This window comes from Poecilia latipinna, unplaced genomic scaffold (genome assembly GCF_001443285.1).
Source record: "Poecilia latipinna isolate Pla-1442-1.1 unplaced genomic scaffold, P_latipinna-1.0 Scaffold998, whole genome shotgun sequence".
NCBI classification, from domain to species: domain Eukaryota; kingdom Metazoa; phylum Chordata; class Actinopteri; order Cyprinodontiformes; family Poeciliidae; genus Poecilia; species Poecilia latipinna.
In genome coordinates, this window is record NW_015113614.1 from 158,144 (window position 1) to 182,083 (window position 23,940).

At 41.1% G+C, this 23,940-nt stretch overlaps 1 protein-coding gene across 5 annotated transcripts in view; it reads left to right on the forward strand.

Moving 5' to 3' along the window:
• The window catches only part of fynb (FYN proto-oncogene, Src family tyrosine kinase b), an 81,986-nt gene that overhangs the window by 51,873 nt on the left and 6,173 nt on the right, over positions 1-23,940 (forward strand). For 3 of the 5 annotated variants that reach the window (XM_015050544.1, XM_015050542.1, XM_015050543.1), the window contains 8 exons: positions 4,598-4,854; positions 10,523-10,619; positions 15,972-16,070; positions 16,814-16,917; positions 17,043-17,192; positions 20,515-20,679; positions 20,970-21,125; positions 22,942-23,121. In XM_015050544.1, coding sequence (XP_014906030.1) covers positions 4,608-4,854; positions 10,523-10,619; positions 15,972-16,070; positions 16,814-16,917; positions 17,043-17,192; positions 20,515-20,679; positions 20,970-21,125; positions 22,942-23,121 — 1,198 coding nt within the window. In that variant the 5' untranslated portion in view covers positions 4,598-4,607. The remainder of the gene's footprint in view (positions 1-4,597; positions 4,855-10,522; positions 10,620-15,971; positions 16,071-16,813; positions 16,918-17,042; positions 17,193-20,514; positions 20,680-20,969; positions 21,126-22,941; positions 23,122-23,940) is intronic. The other 2 variants (XM_015050547.1, XM_015050546.1) reach the window with 2 other exon arrangements.

Genomic DNA, 23,940 nt, shown 5'->3' on the forward strand with positions numbered 1-23,940 from the left:
CTTTTTTTTTAAAATTTGAGCAAATTTTTTTTTTCCCCCCCCCCTCCCCCCCCCCCCCCCCCCCCCAATAGCTTTATTTCAAACAAGAAATATACAGGAAGAAATTAAAATATACAGGAAGAAATTAAAACACAGACGGTAGAGATATATACCGTCTGTATATTTATGTATACTTCGATACAGTATACATAAATACTGTATCGAAGTACATTACAGAACATGTAATTTATAATGTCAACATTAAATTAGTGCTCAATGGTTGTAGTCTTTCTATGGCAGATATAATATGAATTTACATTAGTGCTTTAGCATTAGCTTCTGCTGAATACTGTTGGTGTAGTCTCTTACAGTTAGCAGAAGTAGTGTTTATGATTAGTGCATAAACATTTAACTTAGCAATGTACACCACTGCTTTTGTTGACTTTATAAGTCATTGTTCTTTTGTTTTAGAAAAGGCCCAAGTCTAGTTCTAGAGGAAAACTGACCAACAAATAGTAGCAATAATAGTACAAAGCTTAATAAACACTAGTGTCACTGCAACAACCAAGAGATAAGATGTATTTTATTTTCTAAGAAGGTTGTTAATAATCTGGTTTGCTGCATTCACTGATCAAAAAAAAGGTCAGATTTTTGTGTTTGTGGATGAATGGTCATCCACAAACACATCACCTACAGCTGTCGCTGTAGGTGATGTGATTTCACCGCCTGCTGATTTCTCTGAGCATCCCTGTTTAGTGGTTGTATCTTCCAGCTGTTTGGGAGTTTAACATTTAAAACAAAATGGCTTCCTTTAAACCTTCCTCAATATTAAAACCTGGAAAACCGGGAGTCTTCAGACATGTTTGGTTTGAAACAATAAAACATTCTTTGAAGTTGTGCATACAAATATTTTTTACCAAAAAATAAAATATATATTTTATCTGTCAGGTGTTCCTTGAACTATTACTTGTTTTCATGTAGTAATGGACAAAGTTTCCCTCAGCAAAATCAAATCAGTTCTTCCATTTTAATTGGCCGAGTGCCGCAGGAGGGGTTTGAACAGCTGTGCACATATTTATATTTCAAGCTTACAAAGTTAAGCATTGTGATTAACCATGATTATTCACAATGCCAGAATGTGATTAATCTGATCATATTTTTTAGTCAATTGACAGCACAAATTTAAACCAATGAAATCACAAGTGATCCAATTGAGGAAGTTGTTGTGTTTTTCCCTGGCTGCCCTGTGGTGGGAAGCTAAACGGTTACTGTCAGGTTTTTCTCTCTGGCTGCCTGCGTTAGATCTGAGGCAGAGCAGGACAGGAACGCTTCACGTGGGCGACCTGAAGCCGCTGCATGCTGTCGCTGTAGGTGACATCACAGCTCCCACAGAGGAGTTGTGAGATCTGCTCTGACGGTCCTGATCCAATCCGTCCCAGGTAAACATCTCAGAAGCAGTTAGGAGCACCTTTGTGTCCGTTCAGAAGAATCAATACAGCAGTTCCCCGTCTTTTGAAAGGCCGCTCCAGTCAGTCTCTGCCGGTTAAGGTTTATAGAAATAGTCTGTACGCAGACTATTTCTGCGTACAGAAATAGTCTGTTGGTTTGTTTTCTCAGCAAGTTGTCGGTTTCTGCTGAGAACAGATGCGATTAGAAATGCTCTGCAGTTTTGGACTGAGCGTAGCATTGCTGCTGTTGTTGCCCCCCCCACACACATACACACACACACACCATGCATTTCCCTCATCCTGTCACAGACGATTACTGAGTCTATTGACAGAGATATCTGGGCATGCAACACCCTGACTGCAACTGTGAGCCTTTGCTTTTCACTCTGCCTGCTTGTTTCATGGCTTTGACACAGATCAGAACCAAATTGATTAGAGAGAGCACAAAGCTCCGACTGCACTCCTCCTGATTGCGTCTGTTCTGCCTGAGATGGATCCACTAAGTCCTTATGTAAGTGCAATGACGTCCGCTGACATTTCAGACTTTACATTGTGCAACAAATCTTAAGTTCTCTCTATTAAAAAGCCAAAAACATCAAAAATGACATATGAAATACAAAATGAAAAGTTTGAAAGTCCCTAATCTTTCACTATGGTTAAAAACATGTAAATAAAGAGGCAGGATTTCTCCACCAGTTGAACTCTCCTGCCTGTGAGATCAGCATGTAATCACATTGAAACACCGTGATGGCGGCTCAGTCAGTGTGGGGCTAATTCTCTCACAACGGCCGCTAACAGAGTGCTAGTAGCCTCTGAACTGGATTAAACTAAATGATCTCCAATCACTGATTCTAACTTAAAAAAAAACACCACTGAAGTGAAGAAGTAAAAACAAGAAACAAAATCTGACACTGATCAGTTTTAAGATTGATTTCTGATTTCCTCTTTCTTTTAGGTTTGAAGTTTGATTTCATTAAACATAAAATAAAAGAATAAGCAAAGTTACATACATAGAAATCACATTTAAAACAAAACCAAGCAAATAGAATAACAGTAGTGAAGTGTATTTACACATTCAAAGAAGTTTTTTTTTTTTTTTACAACCAGCCTTCCTATTACAGCATTATCCTATAAACTATTATTCATCTTAACTTAGTTATAAAATGTTTTCTTAATTTTCTATTTACTTATCTATAACTGATAAAGTGCTTAAATTTTTCTGAAAAGGTCAGTAATAAATTAGTTTGGCTTTAAACAAGAAAATAGCTGTTTGTAATTCCACTATGTCAGCAAATCTGAACAGTTTAGATTTTATAGATTTTATGAATAGTGTGTCTGTACGATCCAAATAACCGACCTTATTGATTACTCTCATTGTTCATTTCAGCAGTGTTTTAATGACTGTAGTGAATTTTCTAAATAGGCTTTTAGAAAATGTACCATCAAAGACCTATAATATAAGTGAGCATAAAAAGTGAGATTTTCATCCTTGGTAATAATAATATAATAGGAGCTGATGCATCATCTCTGTGTTAGGGAGCTATTACACAGGGTTGACTAGTTTTATGAAGAGACAAGATTATGTTGTTTATATTTGAAGCTTTTTTACATTGGATATGGTTTCTGCTATCATGTCTACAACTGTATTTTCTGTGTATATTCCCTACAAAATGTAAAAGGTTTACCTCGGCTGAGTTTTACAAAAAGGCCAACGTTTCTACTTCCTACTTGTTTTACTCCTTCAATCATCAGTTCACCAAGCTGATTCTGGTCAACAGCCAATATTTGTCAAATTCTTGACTAAATTGTATCTCTTCTTCTTTGCTCTAGAAATAATTATGCCTACATAGTATAATAATTAGCACAAGAAGGTTTCTGGCACCAAAAAAGACAGTTCTGGATGCCAATGAGGGGTTCCATCTGGTAAGGTTGAACAATCCAGTACATGATGGGTTGTATTTGTCCTGCAGTTTGATGGCTTCACCAGCTTCTCAGGAGGTTGTTGTTTGATCTTATCGTTTTGACATATTGTAGGGAACGGAAGCTTCGTCCAACACTCCTCCACTTGTTTATAGATGACACCGTTAGAGGGGAACGCTTCATTATAACTTCATTATAACTTTCTGCACAGCAGGTAACGAGCAGCTCACTGCAGGCAGATACAACACGGCGAGAAAGAAAACCGCCTCCTCTGTCATTCCTGCAGCTGTTTTCATTTTACATGCTCATAATTAGATGCTCCTTTGGGTGTTCGCTGCTGCTCAGATATTGAGTTGTCATTTCCTAGTGTGTCTCTGGTGAATCTGTATTGACTCATAAGTTGGATCTTTAAAGAAACCTGTTGGTTCCCCTTTCGGCTGGGTTTTTTCTGGTACTGGAACTGAGTCCTGACTTGCTATAGGACACCTGTGGAGAGTGTCCTATAGATGATGTTGGTTCTGATTCTGATTAAAAGGCTGGTCAGGGTTCTGGGATGAAATCAACTTTCTGGTTGCTGCCATCACCCTGGAGGGTCTGACAGCGCTGCTGTGCGTCACTGCACCTCCACACAGCGGTGCCCAGATTTTTATGGGTTTATGTGAGTCACATAGAGAAGAGGGCCTGGTCCGCACTTAGCCAGATATCAAACAAATACATGTTTGTGTGTTTTACCCTCTCATCCACCTTAAATCTTTCTTTAATATCACTTAAAACTATTATTTATTAAAAAAAAAAAAACAACCAAAGTGGATATTTAAAAGTAAGAGATCTAGTCCAGAGAAGAGCACATTATATTTTGGATCCTATGTTTACGATGTTTTTTGTTCAAACAATATTCAATTGTTCAAACGATATTCGTGTTTGATATACGTGTGGACGAGTTCTCAGAGGCAGATTCGTGACTCTCTGAGCCAAGGATCAGTGGAAGGTGCCAACTGTAGAGGAATCAGAGTAAAAAACAACCTTAACGTTGTTTGGCTCCCTCTCCTGCACCTGTTGGCCTGGGAGGACTCAGGTTGACATTATCAGCTGACTTGCATCTCTTTTTACTTCCAACCTTTTTATCATCTGACATCATTGATGTAAACTTCCCCGACTCTTTCTGTTAAGCCACAAACACACACTCCTATTTATTTCACATCTTCATTCAGCTGCCTAACTTTCTGTCTCTGTGTGTTTGTTGCCACCAGATTATAGATAATGGGCTGTGTGCAATGCAAGGATAAGGAGGCAACCAAACTCACAGACGACCGAGACGCCAGCATCTCCCAGGGAGCCGGATACCGCTATGGGGCCGACCCAACGCCGCAGCACTATCCCAACTTTGGGGTCACCGCCATTCCCAACTACAACAACTTCCACGCCCCCGTCGGACAGGGGGTGACCGTCTTCGGGGGGGTCAACACCTCCTCTCACACCGGGACCCTGCGGACCCGTGGAGGGACAGGTAAGGGACCCGGCAGCACCTTCCACATGTATTCATACCTGACATCACCTTACCACCACAAACTAAAGTGGTTGTTTAGATTTTTTTAATGTCATAATACATGCTGTTTGTTTTTTGTATACACAGTTGAAAGCTGAAGTTTACACCACATAAAAAGACAAATACACTTTTTTTTCTCACTGTCTGAAGTTAAATCAGACCAAACCTCTCTTGTTTAGATTAGTTAGGATTATCAAAAGTAAGTATATTTGTGAAATGAAACAATAATGAAAGAATATATAATAGATATATGTTCTTTTTTTAATTGCCAAATGTTGCCTGTCTTAAAAGTATCGGCAATTGGAGAGCAAAGAAAATGCTGAACATTAAGAGACTAAAACTGAACCTTTATGGTGTGTAGAAAAACAAAACTAACACTGTACATCACACAGTCCTCATATTAAATTGTGGTGGTGGCAGCATCATGGTGGTGCAATGATGTTCTTCAGCAGGCCCGTCAGAGTTGATGAAGATGAAAAAGTAAGCAGAGGAAGAATACCTATTAATCCTGGCTCAGTCAAAGTCCAAAAGTAACATAAGGAAAGACTTTAAAATGAATCTTCACAGAAGCTTTCTGTTAGATCTGAGTTTAAGTTGTCAGTCTGCGGCTGTAACTGCAGGAAACGTGGTTCTGCAAAGTATCGACTCGGGTGAGCTGAATCCAAACACATGAAACAGTTTCAAATTAGTTTCTTATGTTGAAACGTTTTCATTTTTCTTCTGCTTCTCAGCTGTGCTCTGCATTTAGTGATCTGTTATTTAAAACACTGATAAAATACATTTTGCAGGTCATCTGGGGTTTCTATGTTAAAGCATTCTCATAGAAACCCTGAGGCTGGCTGGATGAATTTTATATCATTTTATCACTTTTGGGTTTCTCTCAGGACTTCCGGATTTTATTAGCAAACTGGAGTTTTAGTAGCAAAGTCAAAGTAAGCTCAGCAGCAGCGAGCCTTCCAGCGCTAAGCGGGACCCAACATCTGAAGCAGCACTGCCTCAAATGTCGAGTATTTTACTTTAAACAGAAAAAGATGAGTCACCATGGCGCATTGCGTGGCTTTAACACAATTCATACTGCTAGAAGCCCACCTAAGCTTTATGACTCAACCTAAGGAGGACTGACCTGAATTCACCCAGGCAGCAGGCCCAGTGGAAAAACCAAAAGATAAACATCTGCAGCAGAATGATTTATTGTGAATTAATTCAGCTCATTTTAAGCAACAAAAAGAAAGCTGTGAAGATGAAGACAAGATTACACCGACTGGGAGCCTGACTCAGAACGTCCTATTCAAAGTCACAAAGCAATGTGACTACAGCAGTCGTCCCAACACTGCGAGAGTCAAAGGATTAAACCTGATGGATCAAAGATGGACGCTCACAGCAGTGGTCTGGTTGTCACTGGAGATTGGTTGCCAATAGCAACTCTCCATCTGATCCTTCATTAAATCTAATGTTATGTTAACAGTGTAAAAAAGTATAACAATATTATATCTATTCTCGAGTATTACATGGGGTACATTATTAGTGGGGTCACATGCCTCTTTACCTTCCAACAATTTTCAGTCTCTGCCTTGGTGTCTGTTGTAGTTTTCTTCATAGTGACCGGTATTTTGTCCCAACCAGGGGCTCTACAGAACGGCTTTGATATACATTTCCAACACATGTTAGCTCAATTAACAACGCTGCCATTAGGACTCAAAAACAAGAAAGGAAATAGGAGGAGCTGAGTCAGGGAGGAACGGTGGAGGGCTTAGGAGGAAGCTAAGATGGAGTCTGCAGCTCAAAGAAGGAGCTTTGTAGAAATAGGTGGTGCTTTGTGAGGGAAAGAGATTAGGCACAATGACTGGCTGCCTTATGGGAGATGGAGCACATTGTTGAAATGCTAGGCTAACGCTAACATGTTTTGATATGACTTGTTGATAGTTTAGCTCGTAACAGAACAATGGAGTTGAATTAATCATGTGTAGACAAAGCTTAAAGTCCTAGATGATTCATAAATGACTGTTTATAGTCATATTTATATATTACTTTGTGAACTGGTACCCAAAAAAACAGTGGGAGTGCAGCTGACCATTATAAAGAACGTAGTTCTTGTTGCCGTGGTTATGGTTGCCTGAGGTATGCCGAACTGTTTTTTAAACAAATTCCACCATTAGGTGAAATGAAAGCCAATCTCTTTGTCTCCTTGATGAAATGCAAATATCCTGTCACATAAATATGATGAAAATATTTTAGGAAATACAATTCCAGCATTTCATTTCAGTGGTGCCTTTTGAGAGATGAGATGAAGTTGTGTTTTTGAGGTTTCCTTCCTGTCACTACAGAGTTTCATGTTGGTATGGTCACATGATCGTCTCTCTCTCTCCCTGACCCCAGACCGGTCCTGTCAGCTCGTCCGCTTGGCATTAGCACAAGTCTTTGTGCTCTGAGCTCATTGTTTAGGGAGAGAATTTTCTTACTCAGGAAATCCTTTCTGTTTGACTGAGCCAAGCAGCTCTGCAGAGGAACTCAGCATTTCTATTGAACTGATCCTAACACAACACCTTGAACTCAAGGTGTGGATGATTTTCGGATGAGAGGCAGAAGAGCTGAGCAGAGTTTTTGTTTTGTTTTTGTTTTATTTGTTTTTTTAACTTCGTCCTGGTTGGAGACATTTAGACCTAAACGTTGGCTTCACTCCAGCCCGCTAGCAGGCGGCTGCCTCCATGCTCCCCTGTGTATCCACCATGTTATCGATGACCAGCGGATTTGCTGATGTCATTTTCCCAAACTGGAATACGGAGCCAGTGCCACGACATTACGCAACGCATTGACTGGCATTCCAACAGACAACACAGAAACCAATCAATGAATGAGTTTCAGCCTTTGATCTGATGGAACATTTGGAGCGCTGCACCCAGAAGGGTTTCCATCATCCTGCTTCAGCATCAGCTCCAGTCTGTGCAGTCCCTTTAGCCTTACACGACCTCCTCACATGGAGTCTTACTATGAAGAGTTTGCTGTCAGACTCTTCCTAGCTGCAGCTGGCGCAGTGCGTCTCTGTCAGCAGTCTACCTGCCGTTGGAGACTTTGTGGGGGACGATCTTGCTCTATTTCAGCCAGACTTGGATAATGTTAGAGTGACTGAAAAGGTTTTTTTTCAGGCCACTGCTCTTTATCTGAAGCGTTTGTGCCCGGGTGATTGGAGTCAGGCCGCACTGACTCAGCGTCTGCCCTACAAGTCTAGACTCTCTCCAGCTCAGGTCAGGATTTTATTCTAAGCAGGCTGGACTCTTCACATGAACGGAGACATATGCAGCTCAGTTTTAGATTAAAACCACATTGGATTTAAGTTTTTTATACATAGAAGGACTGAGCTTTTCAAAGCAGATTTGTAAAGAGATGAAGCAAATACAACTTAAAAGAAACTGGAATTTAAAAAAAATTTAGATTCAGAATGGCGACAATGATGCATTTCAAAGAAATTTGAAAATTATTAAGATGAATCGATACAGGGTTAAATAAGCTCATGTTGCGTATTTTTGTTTTTTGTGTGTTTTTTTTGTGTATGTGAAACGTCTCTCATAGTTTTCTGAGTTTTTTTATTTGTCAGATATAAGTTTATATTTTTTCTACTCATTCATGATTTCTTCTAGTTGTTGCATGAACTTTTTATAGTTATTACTTAGTGGATGAAATAAAAAAAAAATAAATGAAATAAAATTTTGGTGAAACAAAACTAAAACTGTTCCGTCTTAGCAAGGCTATGTGTAAAAATGAAAGCTTGTTAAAGACGTCTTGCAGAACACACGCAACTCCTTACTGCAAATGCCTGCAGGGTGCTAACCACTGCTCCTCTGCATCACTTCCACCTGATGCAACTTTGTCACAGTTTATCGCTTTCAGTGGGTTTCAGTGTCTTTAGCCCCACAGAAACCTGAAGTGCTCAGAGGATTTGCTTTCGTCTCCGAGTTCGTCTTCATTTACACTCTGTCCAGTTTTTATCAGGCCTGACTAGAAGATGGAGAGGGGAGGATGCAATAATAATAGAAGACTTCCAATAACTGTCTACACCATGATCAGTAACTGAAAGTATTGTGACGTTATTGATCATCCAGCAAAGAACGGAGAGCTGTGAGGTTCTTTAGTTAGGTCATCTACTCTAAACAGGTTTTGATTTTATAACTCTTTGGAAATCACCTTGTTCAAATACTGTGTTATTTTAGACTTTGTTTCAGATCAACAACAAAAGTAGGGTTGCAACTAATGAGTTAGTAGTCGATCGTTCTATCTATTATTCTGACAATTAATCTCTTAATCAATTTTTAAAAATTGGCACATTCTGCAGATTCTATTGCTTATGCCGACAATATGAAAAAACATTTTTTCATTTAAGCCATTTTTTATACATTAGAAATACTATTAGTCTCCACTCCACTAAACCTGACTCCAGTGTCGCTGGCAGAGCCCTGACAGTTTATCTGATCCAAAAAATGGTTAAAGCAGATTTGTTTAGCTTGAAGAATTAATATTTCCACATACATTAAAAGATGCATGTAGAAATGCATCTCAGGATGTTCTCAGCGTCTTTGAGAACAGCCTGTTCTGAAAGACGCTGATGGTTCACACTGTGTCGTCTCTCCAGGGTGTTGCGATGCTGTTTTGTAATTGTTGCAGCCTAAAATTGATTTTGCAGCAACTTTTTCAAAACGTTGCGGCCAAAACTGACATTTTCTTTCAAACTTTAGTTTTGTCGTAACATGTAACAAAGAAGTTGAAATTGCTGCACATACCTTTTACAAAGAGGCAGCGTTTTAACCTAGTTAATATTTAAAGTGTAAAAAACATTCCATATACCTTTAATACAAATTAAAGCCAGTCCTGATGGATTGTCAAAGTGCATAAAAACAATTCCTTATTGTTCTTCCAAGTTACATGATCCATTTACACAGTAGACACAACTCCTACAGAACATCTCTAAATGGGTTTGCAAATAAAAGAAAAGACAAACGTTACAGTTTAGCAGCACACATGTTTTTGTCATGAGATAGAAAACTCGAGTTTTGGTCACAATTCGAGTTGCTGAGTCGCAGTAATCGGTCAGAAAAGTCGGGAAACAGATAAAGTTGAGCTGATTTGCCAGAAAGTTGCAGTGCTGCGAGAATTTGCTTTAATTGTTGTGATCACAGCATCACAACTTCCTGGAGGGACTGGTCATATCATGTTACTGCCAGTGTTGCAGTGTCGGTGTGTTTCTGCCATCCAAAAGGACTGAACTGGTGGAGTGTCTGAGAGGCTGTAATATTTCATGCGTCATGCGTTTCCACTCTGCCTGCCATTCAGCCAGTCTGATGTGATGCTATAGGTGGGATTAACAGAAAATGCAGGTTAATCACAACTGCTACTCTTCTTCCATCATTCATACATGGTGTTATATTTGTGTAATTTGCTGATATAGCACAGCTCTTCTCCCTGCTAACCGGAATGATTTGCCGGAACATTCACCATGACTGCCTTCCTGTTCGTCCAGAGCAGACACGCTGCTGTTTACTCAGTGTTCTGGAGCTCATTTCACGTCTTCAGCTTCATTTTCTCTTGCTAATCTTCCAAGAGCTGACTGTGTTTTCCTCTGCTTTCCCTCGCTCTGCAGGAGTCACTCTCTTTGTGGCACTTTATGACTATGAGGCACGGACAGAGGATGACCTGAGCTTCAGGAAAGGAGAAAGGTTCCAAATCCTCAACAGCACGTAAGTCCTCGCAGCTGCTTATCATGGCGTCTGCATGCAGGCGGGATGCAAATACGACCCCTTATCTCTTAGCTGAAGGAGTTAGTGGAGGCAGCTGGGAGGAGAGCGGGCGCGCTCCCCGACTGAACGGGGGTCAAAGCGGCGGCTTGCACCAGGCAGTCCGAGGTTTGCTTTCATGATCTGGGACAGCACAGATCCCAGAATAAGCCTGCTGCTGTTTGTGGAGCTGGAAAACCATAAATGTCATGTTTAACTATAACACCATCCTGAGATGAGAGGCCCCACAAGGAAAACACTGTTGTTGTTTTCACTGCCATACGTCAGTCAGAGAGACGTGTATGGCGACCCCTAGGGTCCATAAATTAGCAAATACGCAACAGGTCTGTTTTATATAGTCAGAGATAATAAATGTCCATTTAAAACTGCACATATGAACAAGCCTTGGTGAGAACATGTTTGTACATTCTTAACTCTTTGGTGCAGATGCAGGTTGAGAATCAATCTATTAACTACCAACATGAAAAAGACGCAAGCAAAATTGTCACTAACTCTAAATACTTCAACTAGTTTGGGTGTATTTTTCTTTCCTTCTGTCATGTTTTTGTCTCTGAAACGGGACGGAAGCCCGTTTGACCGGTTCTGCTTCGACATTTTTAACATTAATCTGTGGTGGGTTTATATCCTAAAGAAAAGATTGTAAAATACTTCTATTAGTTTATATATCACTGAACGGCTTAGCACAACAATACATTGAAGATCTGCTGCTGTTGTCATAGCAGCCTTCCAGACCTCTCTTCTGGTTTTGCTCTGCACCCAGAACCAGAACCGAACATGGAGAAGCAGCATTCAGCTTCTATGCACCACAAATCTGGAACAAACGTCCAGAAAACTGCAAAACAGCTGAAACACTGAATTCCTTTAAATCCAAACTAAAAACCCAGCTGTTTAAAGTTTCCTTTGATTTCTAATAACGGGAACATTGATCAATATAGTTAATGTAATTTTGCGTGATGATCTCATTTAACAAAACGTAATGTATTTATTGATTGTTTAACAATAGGTTATTGTATGATGTTTTTATTACCTTTGACCTGCCTTGTTGCTGAAATGGGCAAATAAACTTGACTTAATGAAAACGTAAACAAAACCTTCACATATCCCATAAATAAGATATTAATATACATGGGCAAACCTAAAAACCTTCAGTAGAAAAACTGAAGGTAGAAAAACCTTCAGTATTTAAGATGCTGCATGGACTGACTACCAAATACATTATTGTGAGAAAACGCAAAAGAAAATAAATTCCCAGTCTCCAATAGATATTCCAAGGATTCAAAATGGCCTTTTCTTTTTTAACCTGGTGGTTTTGTAGCTTTTGGAACAAAGCAGAGCTCATTAAATTTGCTCCAAATGCCAGTGTAGGTTGCTAATTTCAGGTTTACACATGCATAAACAAAAAAAGGCCTAAATCCAAAACAGGACTGGCTCCAGCTTCACTGAATCCACTGGCAATTTTCATGAGGCTAAACTGACAGCCTGAACAACTTATGACAATGTGGAGTAAACAAAGTTTATTCTGGGCCTGCAGAGGGTGGAGCAGAGCAGAGTGCTGCAGGCTTCCATCTGAACTCCAGCAGGAAGTGCCCAGTTAAACCCACAGGGATGTTGGCTCGTCTTCCTTACAGTCGTGCGTGCGTGCGTGCGTGCGTGCGTGCGTGCGTGCGTGCGTGCGTGCGTGCGTGCGAGTTTCAGAGTGAATACACCATCATCCGCCTGCTGTTTCAGTCCGGGGATGCTTTTCACTCCAGCAGGCTGAGTCGGAGCGTGTGTCTCTCTGTCTGTGCAGCGCTCTGCAGCAGTGCAGTGACATTTGAGGAGGCAGGGGGAGGTTTCAGGGGCAGCGCTGTCGCCCTGCTCTGCCTTCTGTTCCGCTGTACGCTGAGAACGCTGCAGAATGCTGAGGCGTAGTCAAACCTCTGCTGCAGTTACTGTAAAAAAAAAAAAAAAGCTGCGTCTAAATCAAAGTTATCATAGTTAGCTTAAACGAAAGAAATGATGAAAACTGAAAATTGAGAAAACCTTTTATTTAGCTGAAATAAATAAATAAATAATGTTAATTGATGGGGAAAAACAATAAGTATCTGGAACTATGTCTTGCTTATATGAACCATACTGAAATAATAGATAATATATCCTCTGTTTTTTGTATTTATGAATCTATTTATTTCCCCCACACACATAAGCAGTTCACTTCAAATTGTGGCTGTAATAATGTAGGCATATCGTATCATTTAACATTTATTGTGATACATTTCTTCGCACGATAAGAATTTAGATTTATCATTGTCACTATAAATTCCAGTTGAAATGAAAATATGATTCAATACAGTTACTTTGTGCAGTTTAGTGATACAAATCACATTTCTTTATGTGACTGGTGTCCTACAGAAGTGCATCTCAAATGTTCTTGTTTTTCAAGAGCAGCATTTGTGCTGCGGTGCTGTGATTGCTGTTAGTGATACAGTTACCTAATAGTTCTTATCGTCACTTATTGTTATCAAAATAGTACCACAAAAAATCGCGATAAAACCTTAGCTCCATATCGCCGAACCCTTCTGTGATGTGACAATATTCTAGGGACTGAATACTTTTGCTGATACTTCTGCTGTGTTTTATCTCCTCAGCTGACACACACTGAATAATAAATGTGAGTCCAGCAGCCTGCTGAAGACTTCACACTTTCCCTCTGACCGCCTCACCACCTCAGCCTTTAGCTCTGCAAGGTCACCACACCCTGTTAGCATCCTGTCCCAGCCCAGCCGCTGTCTTTCACATTCCTACATGCCTCAGTCCCAGCATCCCCCCACACACACACTGCTCCCTCCAGCCAACCTCAGCCGGGACAGGAAAACCTCGCTCTTCCTCCTCCTCTCTGTCATTCCTCATCCTCCTCTTCCTCAGCAGGAGCCAGACAGAGCTGCATCTTTGCTCCGTCTCCCCTCCACCCACTCTCCGCCCAAATGCCAGGCTTCATCCAGCTGCCCTCCACTGCCACCTGCTGGAAAGTAGTGGTAAAACAGCAATAAAAAAAGGTGTGGGGGGGGGGGTAGTTCGAACTCCTCTGCTCCAGGCTGTGAGAGCTGGTAGGAAGGGACCACCTGCTGTGTGAGGAAGTGAGGCAGAGCCTCAGACGTGTTGATGTTTGGTTGTGTTGTGTGCTGACATCCTTTAGGAAGCAGGCCTGCGACCCTGGAGGGGATGAGGCGTTCGCTGTGTTCGGCTCTCAGCCTGCCTGTGAAGCAAAAACATGTGAGCTGTTTGCTGCTCAGCCGGAGTTGCGCTGGTCCAACTGACAAACACAGAAGTGCTATGATGGCCTGTCCCAGTCTGCAGCCCTGGGGTCTGCAGAGGCTCTGGGTCCATCAGAGGCAGCAGGAGGCTGCTGGTTCACTGCTGCTGCTGTTTTCTGTTTGTGATGCTGCAGAGACGGTTGAAGGGGAAACAACTCCACTCTGCTCCACCTGCTCAGGTCGTCCCATCTCCTGCACTGTCTGGAGAGGAATCAGAGTTTAGCTGTTTCTGAAGTCGACCAGTTTGGGAAAAGTAGAAAAAACTCTTTCATGTCCCATCATCTAACTGGATCCATCTGTCTTTTCTTTTCTGCTTCTATCCTTCTATCCAACTTCCCTCTATCTTACCTTCCTCCCTCTCTCTCTGATGTTCTTCCTTCTTTACTCCTCTTCATTTTTCTTCGTATCCTTCTGTCTTTTATTCCTTGGTTCCTCCTGTTAATGTTTATTGTTTCCTACTTACTTTTATTCTTTGAGATCTTCCTTAGTTCCTTGTATCCTTTCATCTTTATGTCCTCCATCACCATGAATCAGCTCATGCAGCAGTCCATACAACAACAACAAAACAGAAAAGTGTCTCTGAAATAAAACCTTCTATGATGTGACTGTTCCAGATCACGTCAAAGTTTCTCTGGTTTGTCCCGATCGAGCCTGTCATCACCTCTCACACCACGGGTCAAACATGAGAACGAACCCGCTGAATCAGCATACAGTTACAGAGAATATATGGAAAATAATATACAGGAGTAGAGAAAGACAAAGGAACATGATGAGATAGACATATGATCACAGAAAAGAAACTGAGGGATAGAGACTGATTAGCACAAAGTGATCAGCAGCAACAGAAAACCAAAAACAGAAAGACCTGAACCGAAACGCATCGATGAAGTAATAATAATAAAATAAGAAATCAAACTAAATGACAAGTATGGTAAGACTCTAATGACGATAATGAACACAAAACTGAACAGTGTACGGAAAGACCTTAATGTTAATAATGATCGAAAAGGAAACACAAAAACAAAACACAAACAGTCCTGGATAATTTCATATCCACAGTGTAAATATCTGCTTTATCTGCTCTATGTTAGAATTGATGTGTGACTGACATGTCTGGAATGTTGAGTTTGGAGTTATTACTGAGAAGTGGAGGTGGTTTGTGCACTTCAGCTAGGTTCTGGAGAAGAGCCAGCAGTTCTCACTGAGCTCATTGAACACATGTGACCCATCAGGTGGACATTATTCCAGAGACAAGAGAAGCAGCTTATTGTTTAGCTGCTCTGGATGAAGCAAACCTTGTAAATGCTTCTTTTAGAGTCTGACTCGCCCTGACATGGAGACAGAGATGCACATTATTCAAACGTGTCTTCCTCCTTTAGAACTGGAGGAAGTTCTGAGCAACGTGATTGGCATGAAGACCTGTCTGACAGAGACGTGCAGCACAAGGAAGCAGTGTTTTAAAATCTGAGCCGGAGACACTAAAACACAGCCGTGTTCTGGAAAGATGTTCCTCCGCCGGCTGAGACTCCTTCCTGCTTTTACCCTGTTGGTGCAACATCCTGAGAGAGTGTCTGCGCGTCAGTCAGCCGCCTTCACATGGGGTTTTATTTTTATCATCCAGCCCTGTGTCTTCTGCTAAAACATCTATCAGTGTAATAACTTCTGCAGATTTCAGATGATATGTGCGTTATGTTTTGTCTTACGCCAAAAGCAGCTGCAAATGAGACTTCAAGATAAACAGCACCATGTTTTTTTACTTAGAGTTCTCCAGTATAGAGAAAAGACTAATTATTGGCAAATAACGAGGAAGTGGGACTTAAGAACAATACAGGAGAAGGACTGAGAGGATGGAATGTAACGATATAATAATCATTTCTGGCAGAGTTTTGTAAGAAAATCACGCTAGGTCATATGGAAATGTGACTTATCACATGTTGAACCGTTGTTGCTTCATTATGCATTACAAACCGACCAATGACAGTGATGTCTGTGTGTTTTTCAGTGAGGGGGACTGGTGGGACGCGCGCTCGCTGACCACCGGGGGCAGCGGTTACATCCCCAGTAACTACGTGGCTCCAGTAGACTCCATCCAAGCTGAAGAGTAAGTTCTGGTCTTTAATGGTTTTTATTGGAGGCTGTAACAGAACGGAGGAATGGGACTGGTTTGAGTCAGTTAGGGTAGACTGCACTGTGAGCCCACTCAGACAGGTGTTAGATTAGGCTCCACCCACCTTATCAATCTACCAATCAGTGAGTCAGGTTTTATTAGTCTATAACTTTATACAATCAAAGGAAACAAAGTTCTTTTGTAGAAATTGAACCAAGAAACAAGCAGGTTTATATCGCCAAACAGTGAATAACATAAAACCTGAATGAAATGTCAAAAATGATCAGTATAATCATATTAATGAGAAATAATGGAGAGAATAAACTCACATTTAAACTGCTTTAGTTATTATTGCCTCTTAAGACACATAAATAAATGTTTTCTCTATTCTGATCTAATTAAAAACGCAACAGCATAAACCAAAGAGAAACTAAAGTAAATCAAATAAAGTTTGACTACAGCATGCAGCACTGGGTGTAACCACTGATTAATACAGTTTCTAAACAAACAAAAAAAACTAATTATCCAACTTACTCTAACACTCTTTAAAGTAAAGATCACACATTTTTCTTGCATTTTGGAAAACACGTTAGGGAATAACTTTTTTTTAGACAACAAACTTCTGGGACTTTATTTCTTACAGCTTTAAACTGTGTTTTAACTCATGTTACCAACACAGGACTGAATGAATTAAGGAAAAGTTATCCAGACTGTTTGAGCTGACTGCTTTCTTTCAGCTGGTACTTTGGTAAACTGGGCCGCAAGGACGCAGAGAGACAGCTGCTGTCCACTGGCAATCCTCGGGGCACCTATCTGATCCGAGAGAGCGAAACCACAAAGGGTAAAGCAAGCACATGCACACACACACACACACGCATGCACATGCACACACACACACACACACACACACACACACACACACACTGAGCCTCTCCTCCCTTCTAACCCCCGCTGTGTGTCCCCCAGGGGCCTTCTCCCTGTCCATACGGGACTGGGATGATGTGAAAGGAGATCACGTCAAGCACTATAAGATTCGTAAGCTGGACAGTGGAGGATATTACATCACCACCAGGGCTCAGTTTGACACGCTGCAGCAGCTGGTTCAGCACTACTCGGGTAAAACGAAGAGCATTTTTTCCATGTTTACAGTTTATTAGGAAAATGTTCAGTTTACAGTAAATGTTCAGCGCAGTACGACACGTTAAGACCTGGAGATTAAAACTTTCTCTAATCGGGTTTTTAGTAATAGAACCAGTAATAGTTCCACTGGTTATTTTCAAGCACTGAATAAATAAACTCAATAACACTTTATTTGACAGAGTGTTTATGACACTGTCATGAACCTGAAGGAGTCTTTATCAATGTCTGACTGTTGTCATGAAGTGTCATTCGGTAAATAATGACACTTGTAATGCAAAATTGCTCTAAAGGTTGCATTTAAACTCCATTAGAAGTACCGACTTTGTGTTATTTTGTAAATAATGACACTTTAATGCCAAGTTAGCACTTTTAATGGACTTTCAATGCAACCTTTAGAGCAACTTTCCATTAAGTTGTTTTTTACTATTTGCAGTACTTCCCCCCTTTTCTCCTGTGATTCCAGCATTTTGTTGATTGAATTTTTTTACTTCTATTTTCTGTTATTGTCACATATTTTTTTGTGCTTGCAGCGTTTATCTGTTGCATCTGTTTTTTGTGTTTGGGTGTTCTGGAGTTGGCATCATACATGTGTCTGCAGCTCGTTTGGACCTGTGAGCCATCATAAAGTAACCCAGATTATTGCTGTTAATTTTTGACTGTAACTTTACAAACGGCTCCATGTCAGCTTCTTCTTCTTCTTTGACTATATTCACTGTAATTTGCAACGCGGCAGACTATATAGGTTCTCCAGTTCCATCGCTGTGAGCTGCTCAGAGATGGAGTATTAGATCCTCACAGCGACGGACCTTCACTGCTTTAGTCTTCATTCATCCTCTAACTTTTCACTCCGCTCCGTTCCTATATGTGCATACAGCTGGAGTCACTGTGGTGACTGTATGTCTTACTGTCTCCCGTCCCACCCACTGGCTCCCCCTCATGGGGAAAAGGGAGATTCTTTGACACGCTCTAGTTGGCACATTGGCTCATCGACCTGCATGGTCAACAACATGGATTCTCTAACCATCCTTCTGCCTCGTATCGACTCTGGGTGACGTCTGGATCCACATCAGACCTCAACTCTTTTCAGGGCTTCTGCTTGTTTGGCATCTTGCTGTTTATTGGCTTTTCTTCTGTGACAATCATATACAGACACCGTTCTTTAAAGCTCTCAGAAGCAACGACATACTTGTTGTTTGGCCTATGTAGAAAAAATGAAAGTAAATAAAACCAAATGCTAAGGTGGAAAACTGTCAGGCTTGGCATGTTTCAGACATTTCCTGTGATTTAGGATCAGAACTGTGCCTACAGCAGATCTGATGGAAGAACGGTTTATTTTTGGTGTGCAGCAGATGTTTTTAGTGTAGAACTATGGGTAGTTTTTTTTATTTGCAGCTCCACTCAGATTCTGATCAAAATGACTTAAAACAATCAGCTTGTTTTTATTTTATTTCTTTTCTTTCATTACTTTTAAAATTCCATGATTCCTTTGAACTTTTTCCTACCTAAACATTGTGTTGAGTGATTTTTGTTTTTTCAGAGCAGTTATCAGAGTTCAGAGCTAATCTCAGATTGATCTCTCCCTGGGCTCTGTTTTCACACTCGCTGCGTAGCAACCCGCCTCACATTGATGGGTTTTATGAGCGGAGTGAACGCAGTGGCGTATTGATGTATCGATCACTGCGTGGAGCTGAGGTGGCCCAGATGGGCTTTGATGGTCCGGTCCGCAGCATTAATCCTCCCACAGGAGACATCCAGCCCTTTATCTTGTCTTTACTGCTGTGTGCAAACACCTGAGGGCCTTATTATGAGTGGGGGGCCGGTGGGGTGTCCTCCTCTACATATCAGTATGAAGGGACTGGCGGAAACTCTGCTCCAATCCACTGTTTTAATCAATGCTCAGCAAACAGCAGAGCTTTGTGGTGTTTTGGTTCCATGATCAGGGCGGCGTCCAGGTGTCGTCAGCTGATGTGAGGTCAGTGGGATGGAAACAGCTGCTAATGCTTCATGTTTGACCCAGACCAGGACGCAGTGTTCCACTGGCACCAAGAGCAGGACATACCATAAAATGTATATGAGGCTGAGAGCCGATATGAGAGAGGAAAACGCTACATGAGCAGAATGTTTAAAGTTGAAACATTGAAAAATGTCAGATTAAATGCATTCTCAGGGATTAAATTAAATGATTAAACAACCTGAGTTAATTTTAAAAAATCATGTTTGATACATTCAGCTTTTTTATAACAACTAAAGGTATCATAGTTACTAGGCCTGTCGCAATAAACAATAAATCAACTAATCACATGATAAATTAAGAAAAATTAATACAATTAAATTGCAAGCTCAATAATTTCTATTTGCATAATTTAACGTTTTTCTCTTTCTACTAAAATCTGGATGATGAAGTAAACACCGGAACACATTAACAGTTCCAGTGTTAAATGTTAGATGCTCATTGCAATTTAATGTTTATTGATCTTTGAGAATGTGTCTTGCATTATTTTGCCATAAAAATTTAATAACTTGAAAATGCACTGAAAACAACAATATTATCATTTATTGCAATAATTTCTGGGATAATTTATCATCCAGCAAAATTTGTTATCCTGACAGGCCTAATAGTTACTTGATTATGATATAAAATGACACTGTGTGCCTGGAAAATACATAATAATACTGATAATAATTTAGGGTCTCTTAGTTCATGTCGTGAAGGGAAGCCAAGAAAGACACACACTTCATGAAGTTGGATTCCTGATGAATCTAACTCTAAAAGCCTCATGAAAACACCCTAGTCAAAGTCTGGAGTTAAACCCAATAAGAACTGTTCTGTAAAGCAGCTTATTTAAACCAGTCCAGTGTAAAGCTCTGGTTGTCGGGTAACGCTTGGTGGCTGGTGTTGGGTTTATTGGGCTGCTAAGTTTTCACATAGAACCAGGTTGGTTTGGAAAGACTTCCTTCCTGAAATCTCTTTTTTGTGTTTCCTCAGATCATCTCTGTCTAATATTGATATTAGTTTGGTGATCTGAACTGATCCACAGCTTCTCCTCCTTCTGCTCCTGTAGAATTGTGAAATAAATTCTTCTTCTTGGTTCATCTTTGTCCTGTTTGTTTCTCTGACCTGGATATTTTTTCCCATGTTCCTTCAATAGAAACCTTTTTCTTTCCCTCCTGCTGTGTTTTTTCCCCCCTCTGCCTCCATGTCTTCTGTATCCTCTGTCCTCTCCGCCCAGCCGGACTCTTTGCTAACTCTCTGCACATGTCTCCCTCTGCTCCTCTTTGCTGCTGCGTGGCCTTGCAGACCGCGCTGCAGGCCTCTGCTGTCGCTTGGTGGTTCCCTGCCACAAGGGGATGCCCCGCCTCGCCGACCTGTCAGTGAAAACCAAAGATGTGTGGGAGATCCCACGGGAGTCGCTGCAGCTCATCAAGCGCCTGGGGAACGGGCAGTTTGGGGAGGTTTGGATGGGTACGGACCCAGCCGTCTCTGGAGGTCACATTGGGGGGGAATGGGGATGGGAACAGAGACTCCAGACACACCTTGAAATCCAAACAGGAGAATAATGAATAATGCGGAAGCTGAGAGAATCATAAGCAAAGATTCTAAATCACAAAAACACAGATTGTGTCAGGAGGCTCTGCTTCCCCAACCAACATGGCCTCCCTCCGTGTGCGCCTCTGTGCATGCTCCTCTCCCCGTAGTTAACCCTTGTGCCTTGACCCCCCCCCCCCCCCCCCCCCCCCCCCCCAACCATGTAGAGGGTGCGGATGGTTTGTGCTTTAATTTAACGGGCGTGTGCATGAACTACATCCCCGACACTGTGGGCTTGAGCCACGATGCCTGGGAGATCAGCAGAGACGCCCTGAACCTGGAGGAGCAGCTGGGGACGGGATGCTTTGCTGAAGTGTTCTACGGTAAGAAAATCAGAAAAAAATCCAAATAAAACCTGAGCTTCCCTTTTTCACATGTTCCTCAGGAGACAGCGGCTCTCAGGTGTTCTGGAATATTCCTTACAGAGTTTCAGCTCCTTGATTCAACCAGCAAATCTGTTCCTCAACGTCTACACATCCAGATATGAGCACCACTGCTTTCTTTCTCCTTTTGGGGGGAGCCAATTATATCTATTATATGTGATTCGTCAATACAAAACAAGACACCCCTCTCTCACACACACATGCACACACACCCTCTAGAATCACCTTTTACTTCAATCCCAGCTGCAAGTCTTTAGTCTCCTAAAGACTAAGACTTTTTTTTCACCATTTTTCTTGACCAAACTATTGTAACTAAGTAACACACATTGAAGTTGGTCGTTGTGTCAATCAAAATGCAAAAAATGTTCAAGGGGTGTGAATAGTTTTTCAGGGACTGCAGATGTTTGAATGTCGACATTCCCAGCAGGACAGGCGGTGAGCTGTTGATCAGCAGGAGGCCTCCACCCAGCTGCTCCGCTGACAGCAGCTATCTGTGATTACTGAATAAATCCCTCCAACTCATTCCAAACTCAGTTAGTTAGTTCATGCCATACTAACATCCCCTCTCCAGTGTGTATCTTTGACTCAGAGTGAGATCAGAGGAGGGAGTGTGAGAGTTCCAGACAGCAGGGTTCCTGCAGTCTGGAACAAATCTGTTTTTCTGTTTCATTCTTAGACTAAATTAAATGAAAAGTAAATTTAATTATGGATTTTAAGCAAAAAGAGAATTTTTCAAATTCATGACGATGTTTTTATTAGTTGACTGAAATGTTCAGGTTCACATAGTGGCATGTTTGTAATGCATGACTGTGGATTGGGTCATCAACATGAAAACGGTTCAAAACCCATCTGAGAATCAGGCTGCAGTCACTCAGCAGGAAAATGTCACCCAAACCTGTGATTGTTTTTTTTGTTTGTTTTTTTGCCCCTATAAAAGCCTGATCCGACTTTTTCATGGTAATCTGAACGGCACAATTCTCAAAAAAATCTGATCTGTCCCACTTTCATACGTGGAACTAATTCCGTTAGTCAGAATGATCAAGTCACAGCCTGTCATTGATTGAGACATGCATCATAATTTTACACCAGAAGAAGACAGGTGCAGGAAATCTGGACGTAAACGAAGAATAAAAATTCTAATTATGGAAGCTCTGAACTGATATCATCACATCACAATCCCAACACTCCTTCTAGATAAACATCTAAACATATCTTTACAGAAGTTACTGTTAGTTGTGATTTATTTTTGTTAGCTTCTTGTGATGATGCAGTCGGCAGGTCGTAAACCGTTCACACAGAACCTCATTACGGTCACATCATTCAGAAACATGAACAACCAAGCGAAAAAAAAAAAAAAAAAGGAATAAAACATTGAACTTCATCATAAAATAATAACTGAGCATTAAGACCTGCTGAGTGAGAATATCTGTAAACATTTGGATCTGGAAAGTTTGGAATGATGATTTGGAAACTACGTAGGAACCCCATCTCAAAGTAAAGGTTCAGTTCACTGTGTTTATGTCGTCAGAAAGCAACTTAAATCACATCATCTCCGATCTCACTCTGTATTGCATGACATTTCAAAGAAAGCCCTCCCGACTCCCCCCCTGTGCATGCCTGCCTCCCGTCGACTCCCTGTGTACCTGACGCAGTGTGAATGGCAGCAGATGCTCCTGCTGTGCTGACACCGGCGTGTGTGTGTGTGTGTGTGTGTGTGTGTGTGTGTGTGTGTGTATATGCGTGTGCATGTGAGCAGGAACGTGGAACGGCACCACCAAAGTGGCGGTGAAGACGCTGAAGCCCGGCACCATGTCCCCCGAGTCGTTCCTGGAGGAGGCTCAGATCATGAAGAAACTCCGCCACGACAAGCTGGTGCAGCTGTACGCCGTGGTGTCTGAGGAGCCCATCTACATCGTTACAGAGTACATGAGCAAAGGTACCGCCACATGGAAAAGCCTGGTCGTCATGGAGATGCGCTGGGGAGGATCATGTGGTTTTCAAGAGTAGATATCAGTTAAATTTCAGGTTTTCTATAAGATCTGCTTTTCACAGATGAAATAATGAATGTTCCACTTTTTAATTGATCCGGATGTTCATACTTTTTATTCCATCTGTAGATTAATCAATCTCTTCATGTATATCGATGAATATAACTGAAGAGCAAGAGGCACCAATCATAAACATCAGTTCTGTTAACGCTAAACCGCTACACTAACACAGGGCTAACTGATTCTAAAGCGCTAACTTCAATTTAAATTATACCTGTCCTTGAAAGACCACGGTCCTTGAGCATCAAGTATTGATGTTCAATAATGTAGTTATTGTATTTATGTTTAGAATTTGTTCTCTGCTGTTCGTGTTTTATTTTGTTCGGGTCTGTTTTTTTTTTAAATAAAATCATTGGAGAAAAAGAGTCAGAACATGAGGAGAGGAAACAGAACTGCTGCTGTCTTCACCCTCTTCAAAATAAGAGCATGTATATAAACGTTTAACTACTTGAATATTCAATAACCAAAACTTCGACAAAGCTGTCGAACTTTTTTCAATCCAAGGTTTGTTAAGCAGCTAAGCAAATTGGTGCATTGGAATTTTAGAAAATTGATTTCGAGGTGCTGAAAATTTCCAAGGTCAGCAAAAGTCCTGAACAAAACATTAGCTCTGCTTTTATTTAAGTATGTTCACCACTGATCGGCACAGTGTAGAGTACTGCTGCGCTGCATAACTATGGAGCCGCCTCAGTTAAGTAGCTTTCTCA